Genomic DNA, 20,991 nt, shown 5'->3' on the forward strand with positions numbered 1-20,991 from the left:
TGTCTTTTCCAGCAGCCATTGTACAGCACAGAGTAAAATGTGTGAATTTTGCACTGATATTCAATGGAACCCATCTTTCTCTGTATCCATCATACGTTGTCTTCCACTTCTGAACCCTTTAACTGTGTGTGGTTGGGGAAAGAAGAAAGAAGAGTGCAATTTTGAGCGTCAGGTGCATCTGGTTTCAAAGTCAATGTGGAGGCACGTCGAGGGCCTGTTGTGGCACGATTTGAGCAGTTTGGAGCGTTTGATACGTCGAACGCGTTCAATGCGTCCGACGCGCCACATAGACATTGAGTGTAAACCAGACGCACCTGGTGCTCAAAGCGCGTTTGGTGTAAACGCACCATTAGATGCGGCTCCATTAGAAGCATTTCAAGGTTCTGAAGTGGCCAAGATGATGGGCTTTGAGAAAATGTAAGGTTTACTGCTTCTTTTATAATTGGTTACTGCGTTATGTTTTTATGATGTAAAGCACTTTGAACTGTCTTGTTACAGAAAAGTGCAATACAAATAAACTTGGCTTGATATAAATTACAAACTTCTCCATCCTTTCTTGCTTTCAGCCACTTTATCTGTTGTTATCGTTTTCTGGTTGAAAGCCAGTTGCAGTTATTGATCGGTGGAGGAACCACTCCAATTAGCGATGTTTGTAATCTGAAGTTTGCATGTAAAAATTCCCACTATTACTTTCTTTGACATGTGACTCTGGTTTGGGGTTAAAGTCCTTCAGCCACAGCCGGAAAAACGTCCGATCGATACGGTCAGAGCAGAAATCACTGCAAAGCATCTGGAGCAAATGTCCGTTATCGTCTCAGATGTAATCCATGAGGACTTCTGCGTTTAGCCGAGATTACGCTCCATATCTTGAGTAACGGTTGACAAAAGAAGGGAAGGCAGAAGTCGATGAAACAACACTTCTTAGTTTGACCGCAGGGCCTTTACTGGTAGCAACCCAGCACTTCTGCCCCAGCTGAGTCACCGCTGTTGGTGAGGGAGAAAACATTTCTGTGGTTTTACTGTCTTTTTGATTTGTTATTTCTAGCTTTTTAAAGGGGTTTTCTGTTGCCTTTTCTCCATTTTAATTCATAAAGCTCAGCTGGTGTCTGAGCTGCTGATGCCTGTTTAACAGACACAGCAGAGCCCCTTTCATTCAGGTCACTCAAACCAACCCAGACCAGTTTCAGACCTCACATTTCTGCTTTGAAATCCTTAAAAAAAAGTTGCTTTACAGGTTCATGATCCTCTCACTAAAAATATTATCCCTGTGAAGAGTTTGATTCTGGTTTCTATCCCACATCATATCATCCTCAACAGTCTAACCTCCATTGGTGTGATGGACCACCTGCTAGGTTTGCTTCTTTCCAGATGGACCCGGTCCGTCGTGGTAAAGAACCACCAATCAGAACCCTCCCTAGTCATTTACGATGCATTCACATCAGCCCTGTTTGGTCCACTTCAATCACTAGAAAGTCCGGTTCGTTTGTGGAGCTGTGAATGTTCAATCGAACTCTGATTTGGAGCAAAAATCAAAATCTGGTCCGTGTAAAAACCTCCGTCTCGGTTCGGTTGAAGTGAACTCTGGTGTGGTTTGAATGCTTACATGGACGGCAAGCGGACAGAGACTGCTCCAAAAGCTGGAAGTGGACTACTGCGCATTGCATTCTGGGTAAATACAACCAAAACAAACTCCCATCTTGTGCTGGCCGGAGAAATAGTCTGTTGTCTTTTGCCAAAGACAAAAAAGAAATCCTACAGCCACTAGAATCTGATGGCACAGCATTTTTATGTACATTCTTTGGAAAAGGAAGTTGTGCTCATGTCTTCTTCTGAAGATTTTGTGTTGTTTTCTTTAGTGGTTGTTGGTGCAGTGCCCCCACGGGCGAGGACGGAAACGGGTTTGGTTCGTAGTGTGAAGGAGAACCGCAAGAGCTGAAAATGTAAGAAATATTGCAGTTTTGGTCCCAAATCGAAGCGAGTCCACCGGACTATTAGATTTGAAAACAGCCTTAAAAAGTAACTATACTCTATATCAATGTTTTTTTTTTTTTGCATATATAAATCCAGAGAAAGCAGGATACAATCTAAATTTAAACAAGGACATAGGACAAAATCTAGATATCCTAATTTTAATGTCAGTTTTTATATAAGTGTGTTTGTGAAGAACTTTGTGATTTCAATGTGTGTGACAGGTGCTATATGAGTAAATTTAACTTTATTTCCTTCAAATAAAAACTAGATTACAACCAGAATTAAATTAAAATATATTTATGATAAAAACTAGAAAAACTGAATAAAGTCAGAGTAAAATAATGATGAATAAATTAATAATTGGGATTAAAAAAACAGAATAAGATGTTTTTTTTCTCTTAATATTTTGCTGACACCCAGCTGGCCAGTAATCAGTTAATCAATGGATCCGATCTGTTTGTCAAGGCAGCTGACATTTAATCAATAATCATTTGCTGTGTTCAAATTAGCAAAACGGCATCAAATGTTTTCCAACTTCGAGATAAAAATATTCAGAAGAGGAGAGAAACCTGAACCAAACGGCGTTACATCACTCTCATTTGTCACCAAATAAACGCAGTAATGGAATCCCAGTAGTCAGGAAGCAGAATCTGGACCAGACCAAAACAAATTTCCCCACAACCACACGTGTTTGCTGAGCTCAGACGGGAAAGCCCACGGGGGAACGGGGCATTGCCCGCCACATTCCTCTAAAGCGATGTTTCCACCGCGTCATCTCCACCACACTGCAGAATTAAAAAATAAATCACGTCAGAAATAAAGCTAAGATGTTGCATTCCAACAGGTTAGTTGGTTTGTTTATTGGTCATGAAGGAGAACAAATTGTGGCCAAAGATTTCCAGCACTATGTGGAAAGAATGAGTCCAAATTATCCTGCTCATGCTTCTCAGGTACAGTCCTTTCTCTGAAAGGTTCAGAAAGTCTTTAAAGAGAAATAAAGTAGCATTATAATGTAATTAATTTTGTAATTCATCCAACTTTACTTCCCCCTTTGGGCTCCTAATCTGTGATCACAGAGGTTTGAAAGTCAATCAGCAAGAAATATAACCCTGAAACTGTCAATCGCTCCATCCATTGTGTGTTTTCAAAAGAGGAAAATCACCATAGCAACCACCGACTCAGCAGCTTCTTCTTTATTGGTGTTTTATTTCACTGCAGCCTCCAAAATACCACGAAATGTGTCATCTTGGTTTAAAACGCATTTCACTGAGACGGTCTCTGCAGAATTCAGTGTTTCCAGTCTTAAAACTGTAAACCATCCGTATAAAGTGCAGCTGGCATTTATATATATTTATTTAAGGTGTTTTTTGGTCTGTCTTAGTTTATTTTCCTGCAAAAGTGAGTTGAAAATCTTAATTGACTTGAAAGAAGAGAGCTGAGATAAACTGAAAAATTAAAAAATAAAATCATCAATCCAGCTTTATGGTGAAGCTTTCTCTATTTTGTAATTAGATATAACATTTGAAACATGAATTTATTATGTCTTTACTCCACGTTTTAACATTGATTCTGCTGAAATAAGTTCGGATGATTCTGTTTTCCCTGCATGGCGTAAGTGATGCACATATTTAATATAAAAAATATTTACCCACTGGATGTTTTACCCTTTTTATTACTTTTACAAATCAATCATGTTCATCAAAATTTGTTCATTTCATTTTATGAAACAACAACAAAACACTTGTTTTTTCCAGCAGCCATTGTACAGCGCATACATCAGTAAAACCAGCTGACCAAACATGCTGGAGCTCTGCTGGGGTTGCTAGCAGCACTAGGTCTCTTATGACGTAATATTTGTAAGGTTTCTGAAATGGCTCATTTTCCAGACACATGAACAATAACTTATTGTCAAAAAACACCTGGTGTTTTTTAGTGTTTGATGTGTGTATAGAAGCAGCTGAGACCAAAATAGACGTAGAAAATGTGCAAAGTTTGAATTTGCACGTTTAAAATACTTCTGTTTATAAATCTCTGATCGACACAAACAGTCATTAAAGATCTGCTGTTGTCATAGCAACCTTCCAGACCTCTCAGGTCTTATGGTTCTGGTTCTGCTCTGCATCCAGAACCATAACCAAACATGGAGAAGCAGCATTCAGCTTCTATGCACCACAAATCGGGAACGAACATCCAGAAAACTGCAAAACAGCCGAAACATGAGTTCCTTTAAATGTAGACTAAAAACCCAACTGGTTAGAGCTGCTTTTGACTAATAAAAACCAGAAGATCATCAAATGTTCCATCATTTTCCTTTAATATGCCTCTACAACGTATTTCTTTGTGTTCATATTGTTTCATATGTTGTTGCTGAAATTTTCTAAATCTTTATTGCTTTCCATATTCAGCTCTTCATTCATAGTTTTCAGTTTTCTCATGTTTTGTTTTGTTCTTTTATCTTCTGTTGCTGCAGTTTTAACTTCTGGTTACTCTCTAGATTTTCCATGAGATCCATTTAATTCACGCTTTCATTGCTTCTGTTGCTCCCGTTGCTCCCATTGCTCCCATTGCTTCCAGTTGCTCCCACTGCTCCTGTTGCTCCAGTTGCTTCCAGTTGCTTCCGTTGCTCCCGTTGTTCCAGTTGCTCCAGTTGCTCTGTTGCTTCCAGTTGCTACAGTTGCTTCCAGTTGCTCCCGTTGCTCCAGTTGCTCTATTGCTCCAGTTGCTCTGTTGCTTCCAGTTGCTTCCGTTGCTTCCGTTGCTCCAGTTGCTCTATTGCTCCAGTTGCTCTGTTGCTTCCAGTTGCTTCCAGTTGCTTCCAGTTGCTTCCAGTTGCTCCCGTTGCTCCAGATGCTCTATTGCTCCAGTTGCTCTGTTGCTTCCAGTTGCTTCCAGTTGCTCCCGTTGCTCCAGATGCTCTATTGCTCCAGTTGCTCTGTTGCTTCCAGTTGCTACAGTTGCTCCCGTTGCTCCAGTTGCTCTATTGCTCCAGTTGCTCTGTTGCTTCCAGTTGCTTCCAGTTGCTTCCAGTTGCTCCCGTTGCTCCAGTTGCTCTGTTGCTTCCAGTTGCTTCCAGTTGCTCCATTGCTCCTGTTTCTGAATTTATGCTGTGGTCTGATTAATCCTCGCTTCGTCTTCTGCTCCGTCTGTCATTTTCTCTGTTTCCTGGTTTTACCACAGTCACCTCAGCATAATCTCCTCACAGCCGACATTTATTGTGCTAATTAAACCCGTCTGTGTTCACTGCAGTATTAAAGTGTCTGTCATTCTGATGGTTTCTATCGTTGCCCTGCTTCGTTTCCTCTTGTGCTCTATGTTTTCTTTTTCCAGTAAATCTCCACTAAACTATGCACATTTATTTTCATCTTGCTTATATTTTGATCCTCATCATATGACAAACTTGTTCCAACAATTAATTTGACCAAAACAAATCCACCTGAAGAGATGTGTAAATAAAAAATGTCCTCACAATGTGAAAAATTGGGAGCAAAAAATGAAAACCTGGGATTATTTTAAGGGTTTCTACCTCATCTTGTAGAGTTAAGCTGAAAAAACTAAGAAGTACAATATTTATGTCACATTAAAAGTGGTAAAAAGTTAGAAAAATACTTTTTAGATAACATTTGGTTTAACATAACTGTCGATGAGACGTGGGGATACATAAAATATTCTATTAAATGAAGGTTTTTTTTTAAAATCATTTAACTTTTTATCTGAATTTCCACGTTTACATATAAAATGTACATGAACAATTAATATTCAACATTATATAAAATAAAATAAATCATTATTTTAATTGTTTAAATGTAAAAAATTCAACTCAGTTTATTTATATGGCACCAATTCATAATAAATGTCATCTCAAGACACTTTACAAGAAAAACAATTTAAATTCAATCACATTCCAATTGATCCTAAAACAATGAAGGCAGTTCAGTTAATTATAGAAGAAGAAATATCCTTTCTTCTTCTACTTCAAAAATGGGGAAATTTCAGTGAAACAGCAGCAAAGTGACAATAAATAAAAAATATAAAAAACAGAATTAAAGCAAAAAAAAAAGTTTAAAAAGTTTCTATTTGAGGAAACCGAGTAGATTGCAGCAAATAAATCAAGATTTGAGTTAAAATCTTCCTGAAACAATCTCCTTCTGAGTTCCAGTGAGAGATTTATAGGGGAAGTAATTCATTCATTACTTTTATTGATCTAATGATAAAACCCGCTGAGAGGTTTGCGGCGCTGCTGCCTCGTTGTGCTTTTGCTTTGTAAAAGAGGAAGTCGGCTGCTCTTCCAGGGGGTTGGAGGTGTGCGCAGACGTGCTTTTATTTTGAAATCCAGCCAGTATTTAGGTGTGAAGTGATTGGAAGAAGCTGCAGGCTCCCTGTTGCGCACTTGGCGGAACGTACAGCCACAGATCGCGGCGCTCCACGCGTGGACTGAACCGAAGATGACCTTCGCACGCCGATTTTTACGCACAGCTCTGTGAATGGATTCTTATCGATCCGCTTAGATGACAGGAGATCAACCCGGCCAACGCGTCTGAGCGCGCAGAGACTTTACGCATCCCCGGAGCGCAGCGGGACAGTCGAGCTGCTGCGTCCTCTTACGTGTTTACCTGCTGCGGCTTTTCTGGAAGGACTTTCTGGGCGTGGAGGCGGTTTCTGAAAGGTAAGGGCAGTTCCCACGGTCACAGCGCTCAGGTTTTAAGGTGAGACCGTTTCTAGCTCGGACACCCCGCTGAGCTGAGGGGCTTTTCTATCTGAAAGTGCGCAGTGGTGCAACACTTTCACTTTCGTCAAGGTGCGCGAAACGTGCGTTCCTCCGGCTTTGCGTCAGACGTTGCGCAAGTTTCGCTGTTGACATTTGTGACTCTTTATTAGGGCTGCAGCCGCATCATCCGGGTCACAGCTAGGTCTGCTCATGGTTCAGCTGCGGAGTGGAGAGGTGGAAGCGGTGCGCCTCTGCTCCCCTGAAATAATTTAGATAATTACATCAGATAATTGTGGAAACAGGGACAGAGTTTGCGCTGCACCCAGAACTTCTGCACGAACATCTTTTTACCTCATTTTTCTGATTTTAATGTGAGTCTATTTTGATCTTTGAGACTCAGTTATTGTTTTATTGATCTCTGTTGCCACATTTTATCTTTTTATTCCATTTATTTGTTTATTTGAAAGCACAGAAACAGCAGAACAAGTCTGTAGGTGATGCATTGAGTTTTTATGCATTGAAGTACCTACTATCCGCTTTCTTGCCTAAATATTCAAATAAACAGTCTTGCAACTTATAAATCAAGATAAAAATACTTGTTTTCCTTCTTACATATTAATAAACAACCTTAAAGCTTCATATTTATGTAAATCCTTGCAGACGTTCATATAGGTTTCAATCTGGCTTAAAATAAAGCAAATTATGGTTGGAAAAAACTTTTATTCAGAGAGGAAATCAAATATTTGTCACAATTTGTTTGTCGTTGAATCTGAAAAATTCAAAGGTAGCAGGATTTCAGTTCCAGCCTGATGATGCATCTCTGATCTCTGCTGCAGAAGTTTTTGTGCTTTTCTCTCTTTCATCAAGAGCTTTTAAAACTGATTTCCTTTTAGCTTCTTAAAGAAATATGGGCTTTATCACATTACAAAAATGAACTATGTTATCAATAATGATGCTTGAATTGATTTCTGCATGGAAAATGTAAAGTGATTTTATGAAAAAATGTGATTCTTTCAGCAGATAAATGTTAATTTGATGTTCTTTGACATTTTCTCATCTGATTCACACGCTCTGCATTCCTCAGCACATTGAGCGTTTTGTTTTGGGATTTGATTATAGCATTCTGGACCAAAACGTGCAAACATAAACCGGAGCGAGCGATGGAGTGAGTCAGCCTCGACCCGCGTGCTTCACCTCCTCCTCCTGTTTGCTGCTGTATTTCAGAACCAGCCTGAGGTTTTGGGTTTTATATACATATATGCCTGCATGCTAACGTTTTGGGCGGCGTCAGTAGTTTTAGGATTAAGATGAGGTTTGGTGAGGTTCAGACTGTGGGCGTCCTGCGGTCGCTGTGACCGGGGGGGTGATGCATCAGAACCGTCTGGGCTGCAAACCAGAGGGTAAAAATTCAACCTGTGCTGCATCTGAAGGCGGTTTCTCTTCTCGTCTCGACGTATTTGGTTCACTGCTCAGCCTGCTGCAGCTTTTCTAAGAGTCACTTCGGTTTTCACCTCTATTGTGAGGGTGGAAAAACCCAAACAACAACAACAACAAAAATGCATGTGTGGTAATGACAATGAAATGTTTTCTGTGATGGGAATAAAGAGAACCAACCCTCTTCTCAGGACTTTCCAGCAGAAAAAATGTTCAGATTTTAAACAGCTCTCAGGAAGTTGCTCTTTACTTGAATAAAGAAAACTGTTCAAAATTTACTAATTTTCTCTTTCTACCACAGAACTACAACAGTGTATTATGACCACTGTAGATTTTTTTAAAAAGAGTAAATTCTGCAAAAAATTTCAGAGATTTTCTCAAAAAAACATGGAAGTTTCTGAGTTTGAAAATTTAAAAAAATTCTAGAAAAAAATCAGAAATTTTGGGATTAATATCAAAAACCTCCTGGAAACATCAATGAATTTTTTGAGTTTGAAAAGTTGAAAATGTGCCAGAATAAGATTCAGAAATTTTCAGATTAAACTCAAAAGTTTTCTAGAAAAATGGAGGAAATTTCTCAATATGAAAAGTCGCACATTTTCAGCGTCTTAAACTCAGAAAAATTGTCTAAAATTGAACATTTTTTACTTTAGAAACTCAGAAAATTCCAAGTTCGTTTCCTCAAAAAATTTTGAGATCTCAAAAAATTTTAATTTCACTGTAGCAAATTTTTGACTTTTCAAAGAGATTTTTTTTTACATAAAAAATCTCAAAATTTGACTATTTTGATACAACTCCTCTTTTCTTTTTGTTCCATCTCTGATGGCCCAAATACGACGTCAAACAGAACATTTTCATTTCTACATCCATCATTTATGTAGAAATGTAAATATTCCTGCCTGTTTTCACCCAGTGCTGAGTGACTTGCAGTTTTAATTTAAATCAACCAGAGTTCAGAGGGTGAACACTAAAACACTTAAACTCTCATTTACGTTCAGTTCAGGTGACCTTTTACTTCCTCCCTACCGTTTGGAGCGCTCTTTAGTCTTTCATATCTCCCACAGTAAACACAGGAGACTCATAAAAATGTAGAAATGTTGCTTCCAGAAGCTTCTCCCACTCGCATACAAAGAATATTTTTAATATGACAAACACTTTTCACAGAGTTACAGTTTATTTAAGGCTTTAAATTCTTGTCTTTTTCTGTGTGGGTCTGTGGGATTCACCTGTCACCTGCTTTACAATAAAGAAAATGATGGAGAAATCACCATGGCAACCAGTGACTCAGCATTTTCTGAGAGAGTGGTTGTGACATTATTCAGCAGCTGGATTTCTAACAAAAAGAGGATTTTAATTTTAATGTGGCTAAAGGAAGGAAGTTGATCGACGTTAAATCAATCGATCAACTTTATTTATCCCGTTTGGTAGGTTTAGTTGCTATGAGGTGAGTTACATCAGCACACAATATATCTAAATGCAACATGATTAAAATGTGCTCAGTAATTTAAAATATTTTTAGGTTTCTGACTCAAATACAGTATTCACATTAGGACAAGATTAAAAAACAAAAATAAAATGAAACTAGACTTGCCATTTACCCAGAAACGATACTTTAGAGATGTTTGTTTAAACTGAGTGAGGGTTGCTTCGGCCTTCCTGGTCCTGAAAGGTCACGGCGGGGTCACGGGCGCAGCGTTTTCAGTTTCTCCAGGTGCGTGGAAGCTGCATTCCTCGTGTGCTGCGTCGGTGTGAAAGCAAAGGTGCTTTAGCAACACTTTGCACAGGCGCAGACGTTTCAGCAGGACTGTCTGTCTGAGTTCCTGCAGCTCCGTTTCTTGGTAATTACACCTGAGCAGCTCTGTAATTCCTGCTGCTTTTTCGTGTCAAATGTAGCAAAATGGCTGCTTATTTTGGTAAAAGCCTCTGTTTCAATGCTTTAAATCATTGTCTTAAACCGTCTGTAGGTGGCGCTCCTCTTTATAAAATCTATTTCATTGTCTTTTGTTGTTTTTTTTTGGCAGCTCCTCCATCTTGTCTCTTTGTGTTCACTAAGTAGTGAACTACATCGTAGTGGGACATCGGAGGCAGCTTGTTCACATCGTCTGACTCATTTTCCTTCTCCATCGCTCAGGAAAACCTTAGGAAAATCTCCATCATGATGTTTATTCATGTGTCTTTGTCTCACACATCTTTTTGTTGGTCTGGAAGCCCTGGGGTGCATTACGCTGCATGGCGCGGATCCAGTTCAGACCTGTGGTAACTAAGTACTGCGTTGTAATTTATGTAGTTACTTATCCTTGTTAATAAAAACACAATATTTTAAGAAAAGATGACATTGATTGCAAATGTGATGCAGTTAAAAAACGACTGATTGCCAGCCTGTTCATGTTTAATGTGTTTCCTGTTGAAGTTGCGCAACATCTAAGTTAATAAGTTAAAACCTAATGAACAATGTGATGCAACACAAAGCAGTTTGGAAATTGTAGTTCACTTTCTTTGAATCCCTGTTTTCACACCAGAAATCCTCTCTGGGAGACACGTTTTTATGCTTCTGCATCTAATCTGGTGATAATTTCCCACATAGTTTTGGGATTTTCCATCAAAACCGTTGCAGGGATTCGTTGCTTTGTTCCCGGTGCAGTGGAACGGATTGCTGGCATTTTTCAGAAGGAGTAAAATATTTGATATGTTGTTTTTGGGGCTTCATCCGTTGGAATAAAGATACAGTCAGAAGTCGACGCTCTTTATGGGGTTGAATTTGGTGGTTTATCTCGACCGCTCTGTTTCCAAGTTGGAAAGATTACGCAACATTTGTGATTGTAAAAACATCAATTGGGATTCACGACTGTAAATTTACCTTGGATTTTCTCTTGAAGGTGTAAAATCCAACACACAGGCTCAGATAAATTCACCTAAATCTTACTTTAAACAACATAACTCTGCTAGTCTGGTGAGTGGTCATGATTGAGAGCAATTTCTCTTTGCAACAAATTAATCTGACAACATTTAAAAAGGAGAATTCTGTATTTTCACAAGTTGGACTCTTTTCTGCTGCAACACTAAGATGCCATGTAGACGAGCCAAACGCTGTCAGGAGAAAAGTGTTTTTTATTGAATTAAAGCTGCAGTATGCAACTTTTCTAAGAGAAATATGTTTTTCACATGTTTGTTGAACCTGCCACTTTGCTGTGACAGTTTGGTTTGAGTCAAATAATCTGTGAAGAAATCCAACTCCACTCACAACCAGAAACATTGTTAATCATGTCGGTGTACACGCTGCTCACACCCTTCCCCTTGCTCTCTGCTGCGCCACAGCTGGTTCAAATGAGCTTGATTGGCAGGACTAAGATCCGCCTCTTGGCTCTGATTGGTTGATTTTGATCAGTGCGTTTCTTCAGCAGCTCAGGGAGAAAGTGGAGGAAATCGATGTTTTCACAGATTATCTGTCTCATAACAAACAAACTGTCACCACATGGTGGTTTAACAGCCGACTGTGTGGTGACCTCTGACCCTCCAGTGGAGTTACAGAATAGAGGCCAACCTGCAGCGTGTTTTTGTTTTTTTCAAATTGATATTTGGACATTTTAAATCGATCATAGCAAATGACAAACATGATTCTTGTGTGAATAAATTTCTATTTTTTGGCACATCCATAATTCATACTGGTAAAGAGTTTACAACAATTTCTGACTGGAACAGAAGCGTCTTAGTAGTGGAGTAATAAAGTTAATTATTAATTAATTAAGCTAATCATTTAAAACGTATTTTTTAATTTGAATCTGATAGAAGAAAAGGAGTATATTTCCACAAAAAAAGCAGAAATTTTGAGAATATTCTCAGAAATTTTCTAAAATAAAATTTGATTCAATTTCTGAGCTAAAAAAGTTTAATATTTATGAGAAAGAATCTCAGAAATTGTGAGATTAATCTCAGACATATTCTAGAGAAAACGTTTCTTTTTCAAAAGTTTAAAAATTTCTAGAAAGGCTTTTGTATGAAATTTGTGAGATTGATAAAAAAAAACTCAGTGTTTTTCTTGCAAATTTTCAACTTTGTGAGCTCAGAAATGTATTTTTTTCTAGAAAATCTGATATTAATCTCAATATTGCTGATATTTTTCTTGCAAATTTGTGACTTTTCAAACTCGGAAATTTACATGCTTATTTCTAGAAAAACGTGGACATTTGAGTTATTTCCCACAAGTTTTTGACTTTTCAAACATTAAAATTTTCAAAAAAAATGTAGAAAAATATGATGGAAAATTCAAAATTTCAGAGTTTTTCTGAAACTGAAATTTGGCTTGAAAAGCCAATTTCCACTTTTTTTGTTTTGTTTTATTTTATTTGTTTTTTGGAAAATGCTTAGTTTCGAGTTTTCGAAATTTAAATTTTTTTCTCTGTAAATCTTCTGAGATTAATCTAAAAATTTCAGATTTTTTTTACTTTTGATGAAATTTACTCCTCCTTTTTTTCTATCTACTATGGCCCTAATAGAGCACCAACTACGTATTAAAAGACTTTTTTGATTCATATTTGTTTGCATTGTGGACGTTAGCTTTAATTGTAACCGCTGCACAGATCTGTTTATCCTCATGAACATTTGGTTTGTGTTCGGCTGCTGCCCTTCGCAGCGGCGTGTTGACCTCCTGCTGCAGCCACGGCGTGTTCGCCCTGCAGGACTCTCTGAGTTATAGTTCTCTGGCTGCTCAGTCAGGTGGAGCTGCAGAGACTAAAGAAGTTCACCCTGAGATGTAAATCAAGGGACGATGACAGAGCGGGAGAGTGTAAATTTCGGGGGGGTCACAGGTCGAAATAGTGAGTCATAATTCAAATTAGTCAATATTTGTGTAATTCTTCCCCATAAATCTGAAGCAGAAACGGAGGAATGTCTAAAACCGGTTTTATTTCCTGATTAGTTTCATCCCCAGTAACATAATTACACCGTTCTTCCAACTGCATGGCTAATAAGCAGACATGCTGAGTCTTTAATGATAGTTGGGTAAATTTATGACACATGTTGCTGATTGAATTCTCAGAGACCTGATTCCCATCAGGACATCAGAGGCATTTCTGGGCGATGCGGAAGATTAACTGTGATCTTCCTGACAAAATCCAGAGAGCGCAGCGTTTAGAAGCATCGTCATAATGGGGATGGGACGGAATCGAAGAAGACAAAACCAACGCAGACCCGGAGAACAGGCCCCACAAAAACACTCACACTGGACCGAATCTGTAAACTTTTGCTTTTATCTCTATGATCTCATGTTTTCCTGCAGCTTAGCTGAGAATCTGTTCTGTGACAAAGGACAAGGCGATTATCCATTACAGCAGAGGCGCAGAGATCTCACAGCGTCCCAACCGTTCTGGAGTCTGCCTTCTGTTTGAAACGAGGTGATGCTGACCAGAGCTGGAGACTAAAGATTTTTCTTATGACTCTTTGTATTCCTGTGGTGCCTGGTGGGTGAGAGGGAGAACCTCAGGGTGTTTTCACACCCAGTTTGGCAGACAAGGAATCAGAGAGATTCCTCAGGGAACCTTAACCTTAAAACCCCTAACCTATGTTTTCATCCATCCAGGACTTAATCAGGTCAAAGGTCAGGAAAGAGGCAGCTAGCGTCACTGCAGACCCCACACATCCTGGACACAGACTGTTTAGACGTTTACCTTCATGTCGGCGCCTCAGAGCGCTGTTTGCAAACCCCAGACAGTTTCTGTCCTCCAGGCTCTCTGATCAACAGCTCAGATCAATACCATACACATCTTCTTCTTATGTGTTTATTTTAAAATCGTCTCCACTGAGACCAAAGTAGAACCAAAGTCAAATTCGTTGTTTGTGTGCACAAACATTATGATTAATGTTGATTGAAGTTTGATTGATGATTTCTCAGATTTCCAAACCTCCTCTTTTTTTGATGCAGCTTTTATAAAAGCAAACAATAAGTCAAATCTTCACTTTCTGTGGAGGATTGCAGCTGAAAGTTCCTTTGTAGTCTGGATTACTGCTGAAGGTCGTGTCTTAATGGAGAGCAGATCTTTTCCCACGTGTTGGTTTGTTTCCAGGCTAAAAGTGTCCAGCTGATCCCGACCACAACTCTGCTAGACATCAATGAAGTAATGAGTCATTCACAAACTATCTGCAGTCACACTAACATCAGTGTGGGCTTTTTATGCAACAATAAAGCAGAATAAATCAGGAAAACATGTCTGAGATGGATTTTCAAATTATTTTTCAACGCCATGTTGTCCAACTAACTCAGAGCATCTGGTTTAAGAGCGTAGACAGGGGATTCGGCTCAGTGGGAAGTGGTTTTCGGAATGTTTTCAGTTCGATTCCAGCTACTTTCTCCACCTGAAATCCAAGAATCATTAAGAAAAGATGCCAAACTCCATAATCCGACATTTATAAAAACCCTTATTTCCCTTATGCACAAGATGAAGGATTGAAAATGTAACTGGAGGCGTAAAACAGATTGATATTTTCTTTCCAGGCAGGATTTTTGCAGCTTTCCTGCAGCGTTTACCTGGTAATTAGCCGGGTAATTGCACCGTTAAACAAACCAGGACTTGACCTCCAAGCCTCAAAGATCCATCAAAATCCTCCTCTGGGAGCTCTGTCTGACTTTTTAGCACCGTGACTGATGGTAAAATGCATTAGACTATTTATGAATTAACTTAATTTTTAAATTGAATAAATGCTGGTCAGACTTTGGCTCCTGCTGCTCGTCCTCTAAACAAATTAAATTTTAGAGGACTTTTAAATAATCGGAAAATCTGCGATTTGTAGGGTTGTAGCATCTAAAATGTCTGCAGGGGAGCACTCCAGATACCGTCTGCTTCGACCCGTTCTGCTTTATTTAAAGGCAGTATTATATAAAATCTACTTTTATGACGTGATTCCCTCATCAAAAACAAACCTGGAGTTTTGCCTTGATTTTTTTATTTTTTATTTTGTTTGAGAAATGATTTAATCTCCATGGCAACCATTCAGATGAACCTCGCTCCGCCTTCAGGCTGCAGTTTCCGAGCTTCCATCTCACAGAGCAGCTCTTCCCTCACTCAGCTCCTTCAGACTAGCCAGCAGCAATTAGCAAACACCTGATGAAAATGCTCATCAGCTGAGCTCATTATAGCAGCTACCTCTGGTAAAAACATAGTTAAAGGGTTAATAGAGGAGCCATCATGTGAGGCGGAGTTTAAGAAAGAGCAGGAGCTTCTTAAAGAGACAGAGACACAATTTCAGACATGATGGACGTTTCAGATCTCAATGTTTCAGTAAATTAAATTTAATGACATTTAATAAAGAGCAGAACTTACAGAATTATCCTAAATGTTATTTTTTACTATTTTCTCCTCTGATCCATGAGCCTCAACAAATATCGGAACATTTGAAAATGTGATTAAATGGTGTTTCTGTGTGAGGTTATGATGATAAAGTCATTGGTGTCCAGAGGAAGATATAACTCAAACGGAAACGTTTTTCAAGAACATTATTTGTGCATTTGGGGCAATGAATGCTGTACCATAAGTATTTGTTTTCATTTTTATGGTCATCTCATTAGTTCCACAAAAAATTGCAATAAAATTCTCGGTCCACATCGCCTGCCCTGAGGAGGAACTAATGAGTTCAGCTGAAACATCATCGCTGCTGTTTCTCTTAACATAAATTATTATTTTTATCAATTTTAATAAAAAAAAGTCGGCCTCGTTTGAAACCACATTCTGCGCCTGGAACAACAAGCTGGTTACGTAATGTTTTTATTTCGTTTTGATTTAATTTTATGCACGGCTTGTAATTTATTGTAATTTTTTCTTCTCTTGGCGAGGCTTTGAGGCCTTTACGGACGGCGCCGGTCTCCTGCGTGCGCCGTGTGTGTGGCGCATCATATTGATTCCTTGCGCACAGCGTGAAACATTTGAAGCAATCACAAACATGTATGCCACGATGATCCACCCTGTGTTACGATGCCAAGGTTCAGTTTATTCATAATCAATGAAAGATGCAGAAAGATGCAATGTTCTGTCTTGATGGCAGAACATTGTTTTACATCGCTCCGGGCTCAAACAATCTGAAAAGTTTAAGAGTCTCAACGAGCCACTGCATCTGTTAAGTCCCTCTAACGAACAAGTCGGAGCTCATGTCTCAGAATAACCCTGACAGCTGTGATAAATGGAACCACATGAGCAGAAAACTACCGGTTAGGAACAGGACAGGCGATGCTTCACTGATGTGTAACTTCATATCAGAAACTTTAGAGTTCCCATCGAAGTTTTACAATTCCAGGAGTGTTTTTTTTTTTTTTTTTTCTCGACTCTTCTGGATAATCCTTGGCTGTGTGAACTTTCCTCTTGGTTCGCTTCCCGCTGCCTGCCAGAGTCTTCAGCTATTTACGCTGCTGGAACTCTGTTTTTGAGTCTCTGTGTCAAAACAGTCTTACGTTGGACTCGTAAAGTCTGAGAGTTGGAGTTGCACATGGTTACCAGAGCATGATCGAGTTTCAGTCGGACAACGCAGAGGTTTTTTTTGTTTTTTGGCTTCGAGTTGATTTTGCGAAGAAAAATAGCCGAAGACAGGTTTAAGAGTTACATTTAAATATAGATTTATTACAAATAAGTAGTTTTAAGCTTTTGCTTGAGCAACATTGGTGCTTTTCCAACAGCTGGTTTATTTGTTTTTACAAAATAAAGCTCTGTTTCTGCACTGCAAAAACACAAAGTCGTGCCAAGTAAATTTGGTCTGGTTTCTAGTGTGAATACCTTAGTGCAATTACAACTTGCAAATAACTTTCCAGGAACACATTGGAGTTTGTTTTAAGTCAATACTTGCTTAAAAAGTCAGCATATTATTTCACGTATAATAAGACATTTTTCCTGTGTTGTAAGTGAAATAATCTGCTGATGTACCTTTTACTTTTTCATCAATTTTAAGGAAATGTTGATTTAATAAAAGCTCATATAAATTGCTGAAAAGTTACTTATAAGTTCATTTTGTCTTATTTTAAGTGTAATAAGGCATTTGCACTGGAAACTAGACCAGATATACTTGGTGAAATGTAGTGTTTGTGTAGTGAGTGTGATGAAACTGGATTCTGGAAAGCTCCTGGACCGGTTTGCCAAAATGTTTTGGGTCGCTGTCCTCCTGGGCTGTGAGGCTCCGTCCGATCCAATCAGCTCTCCCGGATATTTTTGTGAATCTGAGCAGGCCGCTCGTTGCTCTTCGCTCCTGAATTCATCCACCGTTTGGCTTCTGTCTCCGGTTTAAATTCTGGGCTGCAGCTCTGCTCCACCAGCCAGATTTATTATTATAAACACTTCAGACACAAAAGGCTTTCCATGCACGTGCAGGATCTTGGTTTCCTGGTGTTAACGTTCCAGCCAGAGACCAAAGTTTGGCCTCTTAATGCAAAAAGTAGTTAAAATTAGAGATGCATAATTTTTCTGAAAAATCCTGTTAGTGAAACACGGTAGCTGCTCCAAATGTTCCTTTGGGATAATATACTTTATTAAAACAATTATTCTGTGATTGCAATATTTTTGAGTCACATGCAGTGCTAGCACCAATCGAGTCTTTGGAAGTGTTCAATAAGGAGGAAGTGGGCAGAGTACTTGGTGTGCCAGTTAATGATTCCCCATGGGCAACAATGTGGCATGTGGAACAAAAGATAAGTTCCCCCTTACATCTTAATGTGTTTTAACCAAATAATTGAACTTTACCCACATGAATGTGCATTTATTGCCATTTCTAACCAAACATTAAAATAATGAATTAAATATATTGTAGTTGCCTTGATGGCAGCTTCAGTTTTGGATGCTCCGTCTTCTCAAGTCGATCCACTTTGTGGTGAGAATGCATGCACAGGTCTTGTTCTGGTTAGACTAGGATCCTGGTCGCAGGTTTTCTCCAGATCCAAAAAACACATGTGAAGAAGACGACCAAACTCTCCTGACTCCAACAGCAGATCCACAACGGTAAAGTTCCTGAAGACCGCTGTTCGAGGGCAAACATTCCTCAGGAAGCTGAGAAGTGTGACCCTTTATAGTGGACACTCACTTTTCATTCACCTTTCTTAAAAGGGACCTATTATGCAAAATTCACGTTTTGCACATTTTTGTTCTTCCATTTGGAAATCTACTGCTTCTAAAAACAGCCCAAGTTATTAGCAAAAAACAGCTGTTTTTTGGCAATTAGTTCATGTTTTTTTTTTATCTTGAAAATGAGCCGTTTCAAAACCTTCAGAACGTAACGTCACAAATCAGCAGGCAGTGCCCGTTACCTAGCAACCCCAGGAGAGTTCCACCCGTTACCTGGCAACCGCAGCAGAGTTCCGCCCGTTACCTAGCAACCCATGACGAGCTCCAGCACGTTTGGTCAGCTGGTTTTGCCGGTGTATATGTTGTACAATGGCTGCTGGAAGAAACAAGTGTTTTGCTTTTGGCTTGCCGTCCAGAAACCACTTGTTTCTGCATTCTTGTTGGTTGCGCAGGAGGCTCTACTAATCCTTTTCAAAGATATACGCATCAGTTTTTACCCTGTGTTCAGATGAAAAGTCTCCATCTGCATCAACCACCTGTGCTGCTGGTCTGAACTGTAATTCCACCATGCAGGCCGTACTTGAATTACCTGTTTTATAATATATATATTTATTACACAACTGAAACCATAAATAAAATGTGTTATAATATCTCTGTAAGCAAAATTACCCTTCAAAAAGTATTAATAATCAGAATGTTTTCTTGATAACATGTATAAATATATATTTTTAAAATAAAGAATAATGTAATACATATGGACATAAAAGGTCAATAAGTTCATACTTCTGCCTACCTCATTTTCAAACAAATAGTTATCTAAATATGTATCATGGTATTTAAAAAGGTTTGAAATATAAAGTAAATTAAATGGAAAATATTAAGGTTATGTAACTTCATCATGTGATTAATTGATTAATTACTTTTTGCCAAAGGTTTAGACTTTTATCTTCACATACATTTGGTTTTGTTTCAGACCTGAATTTTCTTTCTTCACTTGGGCGTTAAAAAAAATCCAATAAACATTTTTGACAACATTTCAAGTTTTAAATGAAAACATGTAAGGAAACCCACAAGGTGCGTGTTTATTCGCAGCTCAGTTTAGGTCGTGGTCAGACTCCTGCAGACATTTGCTGGATTCTCCTCTCTTCTGCTTTCTCCTCCAGACTATCGGCAGCAGAGTTTGGAGCTGTGAGCTGCCTCAGTCGGTCTGAGAGGCTCGCCGGTGCCATGAAGAGCTGAGGCAGGCAGCCGCCCCATGCGTGTCCATCCGCACAGCGGAGAGCTGCAGACATCGCTGTTGTGTGTGTGCTGCGTTTGAAGCACCGTGGGAAAGCCGAGCAGCATGGTGCAACCGTCGCTGTGCTTCCTGGGGGGCCTTTTGGGTAAGAGACGCACGCCTCGCTTTTTGCTGATGTTCAAGCTGATTCTCCATCTGAGCTCAATCTGCTGACGGCAGGAAAGCTCCCTGTTACATGTCAGTGATAGTGAGGACTGTGTGATGGATGATCAGGTCTGCATGGGTTCAGTTTACCACCTGCAGTTCAGAAATGTCTCAGTTCTGGAGGGTTTTCGTCTCGTTTCGCTGCAAAACAACAAAACTGGATGAACCTTTTTCTGCAGAATTTGTACGGGTCTCCTGTGTTATCAAAGCTTTTGGTGATGATATTTGGCTGTTTTAAGAAAAACGATTGAATTTTCTGAATGTGATCGAAACTGAGGTTTTTGGTGGACAGTCGTTATTCACTTTAATTCATTCATCCTTATGGAAATCACAACAATGACGCAGTTTGAGCAGATTTTACTCAAACAAGCCAGAATTTTACTGACTTCAGGGGAGAGCTTGGGGTTATGTTGGATAAGTCAAGTCAGTCAGTATCTTACCTCTTACCTCTTAATTCAGAAGAACAACTTTCTGGAATAATGACTTTGGCTACTTTAGCTTTCTAAACAGATGCCTCTGATATAGAAGATGCATCTAGATTGAAACATTTAGGAGCTACAGCATTTAAAATCTGAGCCTCTGTTCATTAAAAAGCCTTAAAGTTGGAGTAAAACCAGATGCAAATTGTCACACAAAACAAAATATATGTCGTTAAAGTTGACAGAATTTCTCTCTTTTTTTAAAAATCTTTTACAAGAAAATTTTCTCAGTTATAAACTCAAGTTAAATTTAACGATTACATGTTGGAAAAAAATTCTGGTTTTGGGATGTTAAAATCAACATTTAGTTTGTACTAAATGTACAAACTAAATGTAAATGTATTTACTTGGTGCCGTTTTCCAAATGTTTGTGTTTTTGTTTCATTTTTATGCTGATTTGAACTGGATTTTTCCACTGAAGCACATGGATGACTGCTCCGTCCGGCGTTTTGATCACTGACTTTTTCATATTTGTAATTAAATACCACTGAATTTTCTACGTTTTAATCAATGCAAGATGGATTTCATGTCCCCAGAACAGCCCTTTCCTCCCTGGCGCTTCATGAAAAAACCCAAGTTCTAAATCTGGGACCTGAAACTTGGAGGTAAAATGATTAAGTTTGTTTTGTCCAGAGACATTTATACATGACTTTATAACTCCACTTTTCTGTTGCAATGCTCTCCTTTTGGCAATTGGTCAAAGTTTTTCTAGCTGGTTAGCAACTGGTGCAAAGCACATATCCATTCTTTGACTTTGCCACATCTTTCTTATTGCTTCATTGAGTGAGACGGAGCTAACAAATCAGTTTTAAATCATGCAATGAGTTTTTCAGACCAACATGCAGTGAAGTGGAACCATTTTAAAATACATAATCACTATAATCTTTTTAAGGTTTAGCAGTTTTATAGATATGTTTGTTGTAAAAGGAGGTA

General features: G+C 38.9%; 1 protein-coding gene across 1 annotated transcript in view; it reads left to right on the forward strand.

The window, feature by feature from the left end:
* Positions 1–5,618: 5,618 nt before the first annotated feature.
* il34 (interleukin 34) overlaps positions 5,619–20,991 on the forward strand; it is a 65,563-nt gene continuing 50,190 nt past the window's right edge. The window contains exons 1-2 of the mRNA XM_014973779.2: positions 5,619–6,634; positions 19,302–19,520. Of these exons, the coding sequence (XP_014829265.2) occupies positions 19,481–19,520 (40 nt within the window). The 5' untranslated portion in view covers positions 5,619–6,634; positions 19,302–19,480. The remainder of the gene's footprint in view (positions 6,635–19,301; positions 19,521–20,991) is intronic.

This window comes from Poecilia mexicana, unplaced genomic scaffold (genome assembly GCF_051168715.1).
Source record: "Poecilia mexicana isolate PSO_F unplaced genomic scaffold, ASM5116871v1 scaffold_6, whole genome shotgun sequence".
NCBI classification, from domain to species: Eukaryota; Metazoa; Chordata; class Actinopteri; order Cyprinodontiformes; family Poeciliidae; genus Poecilia; species Poecilia mexicana.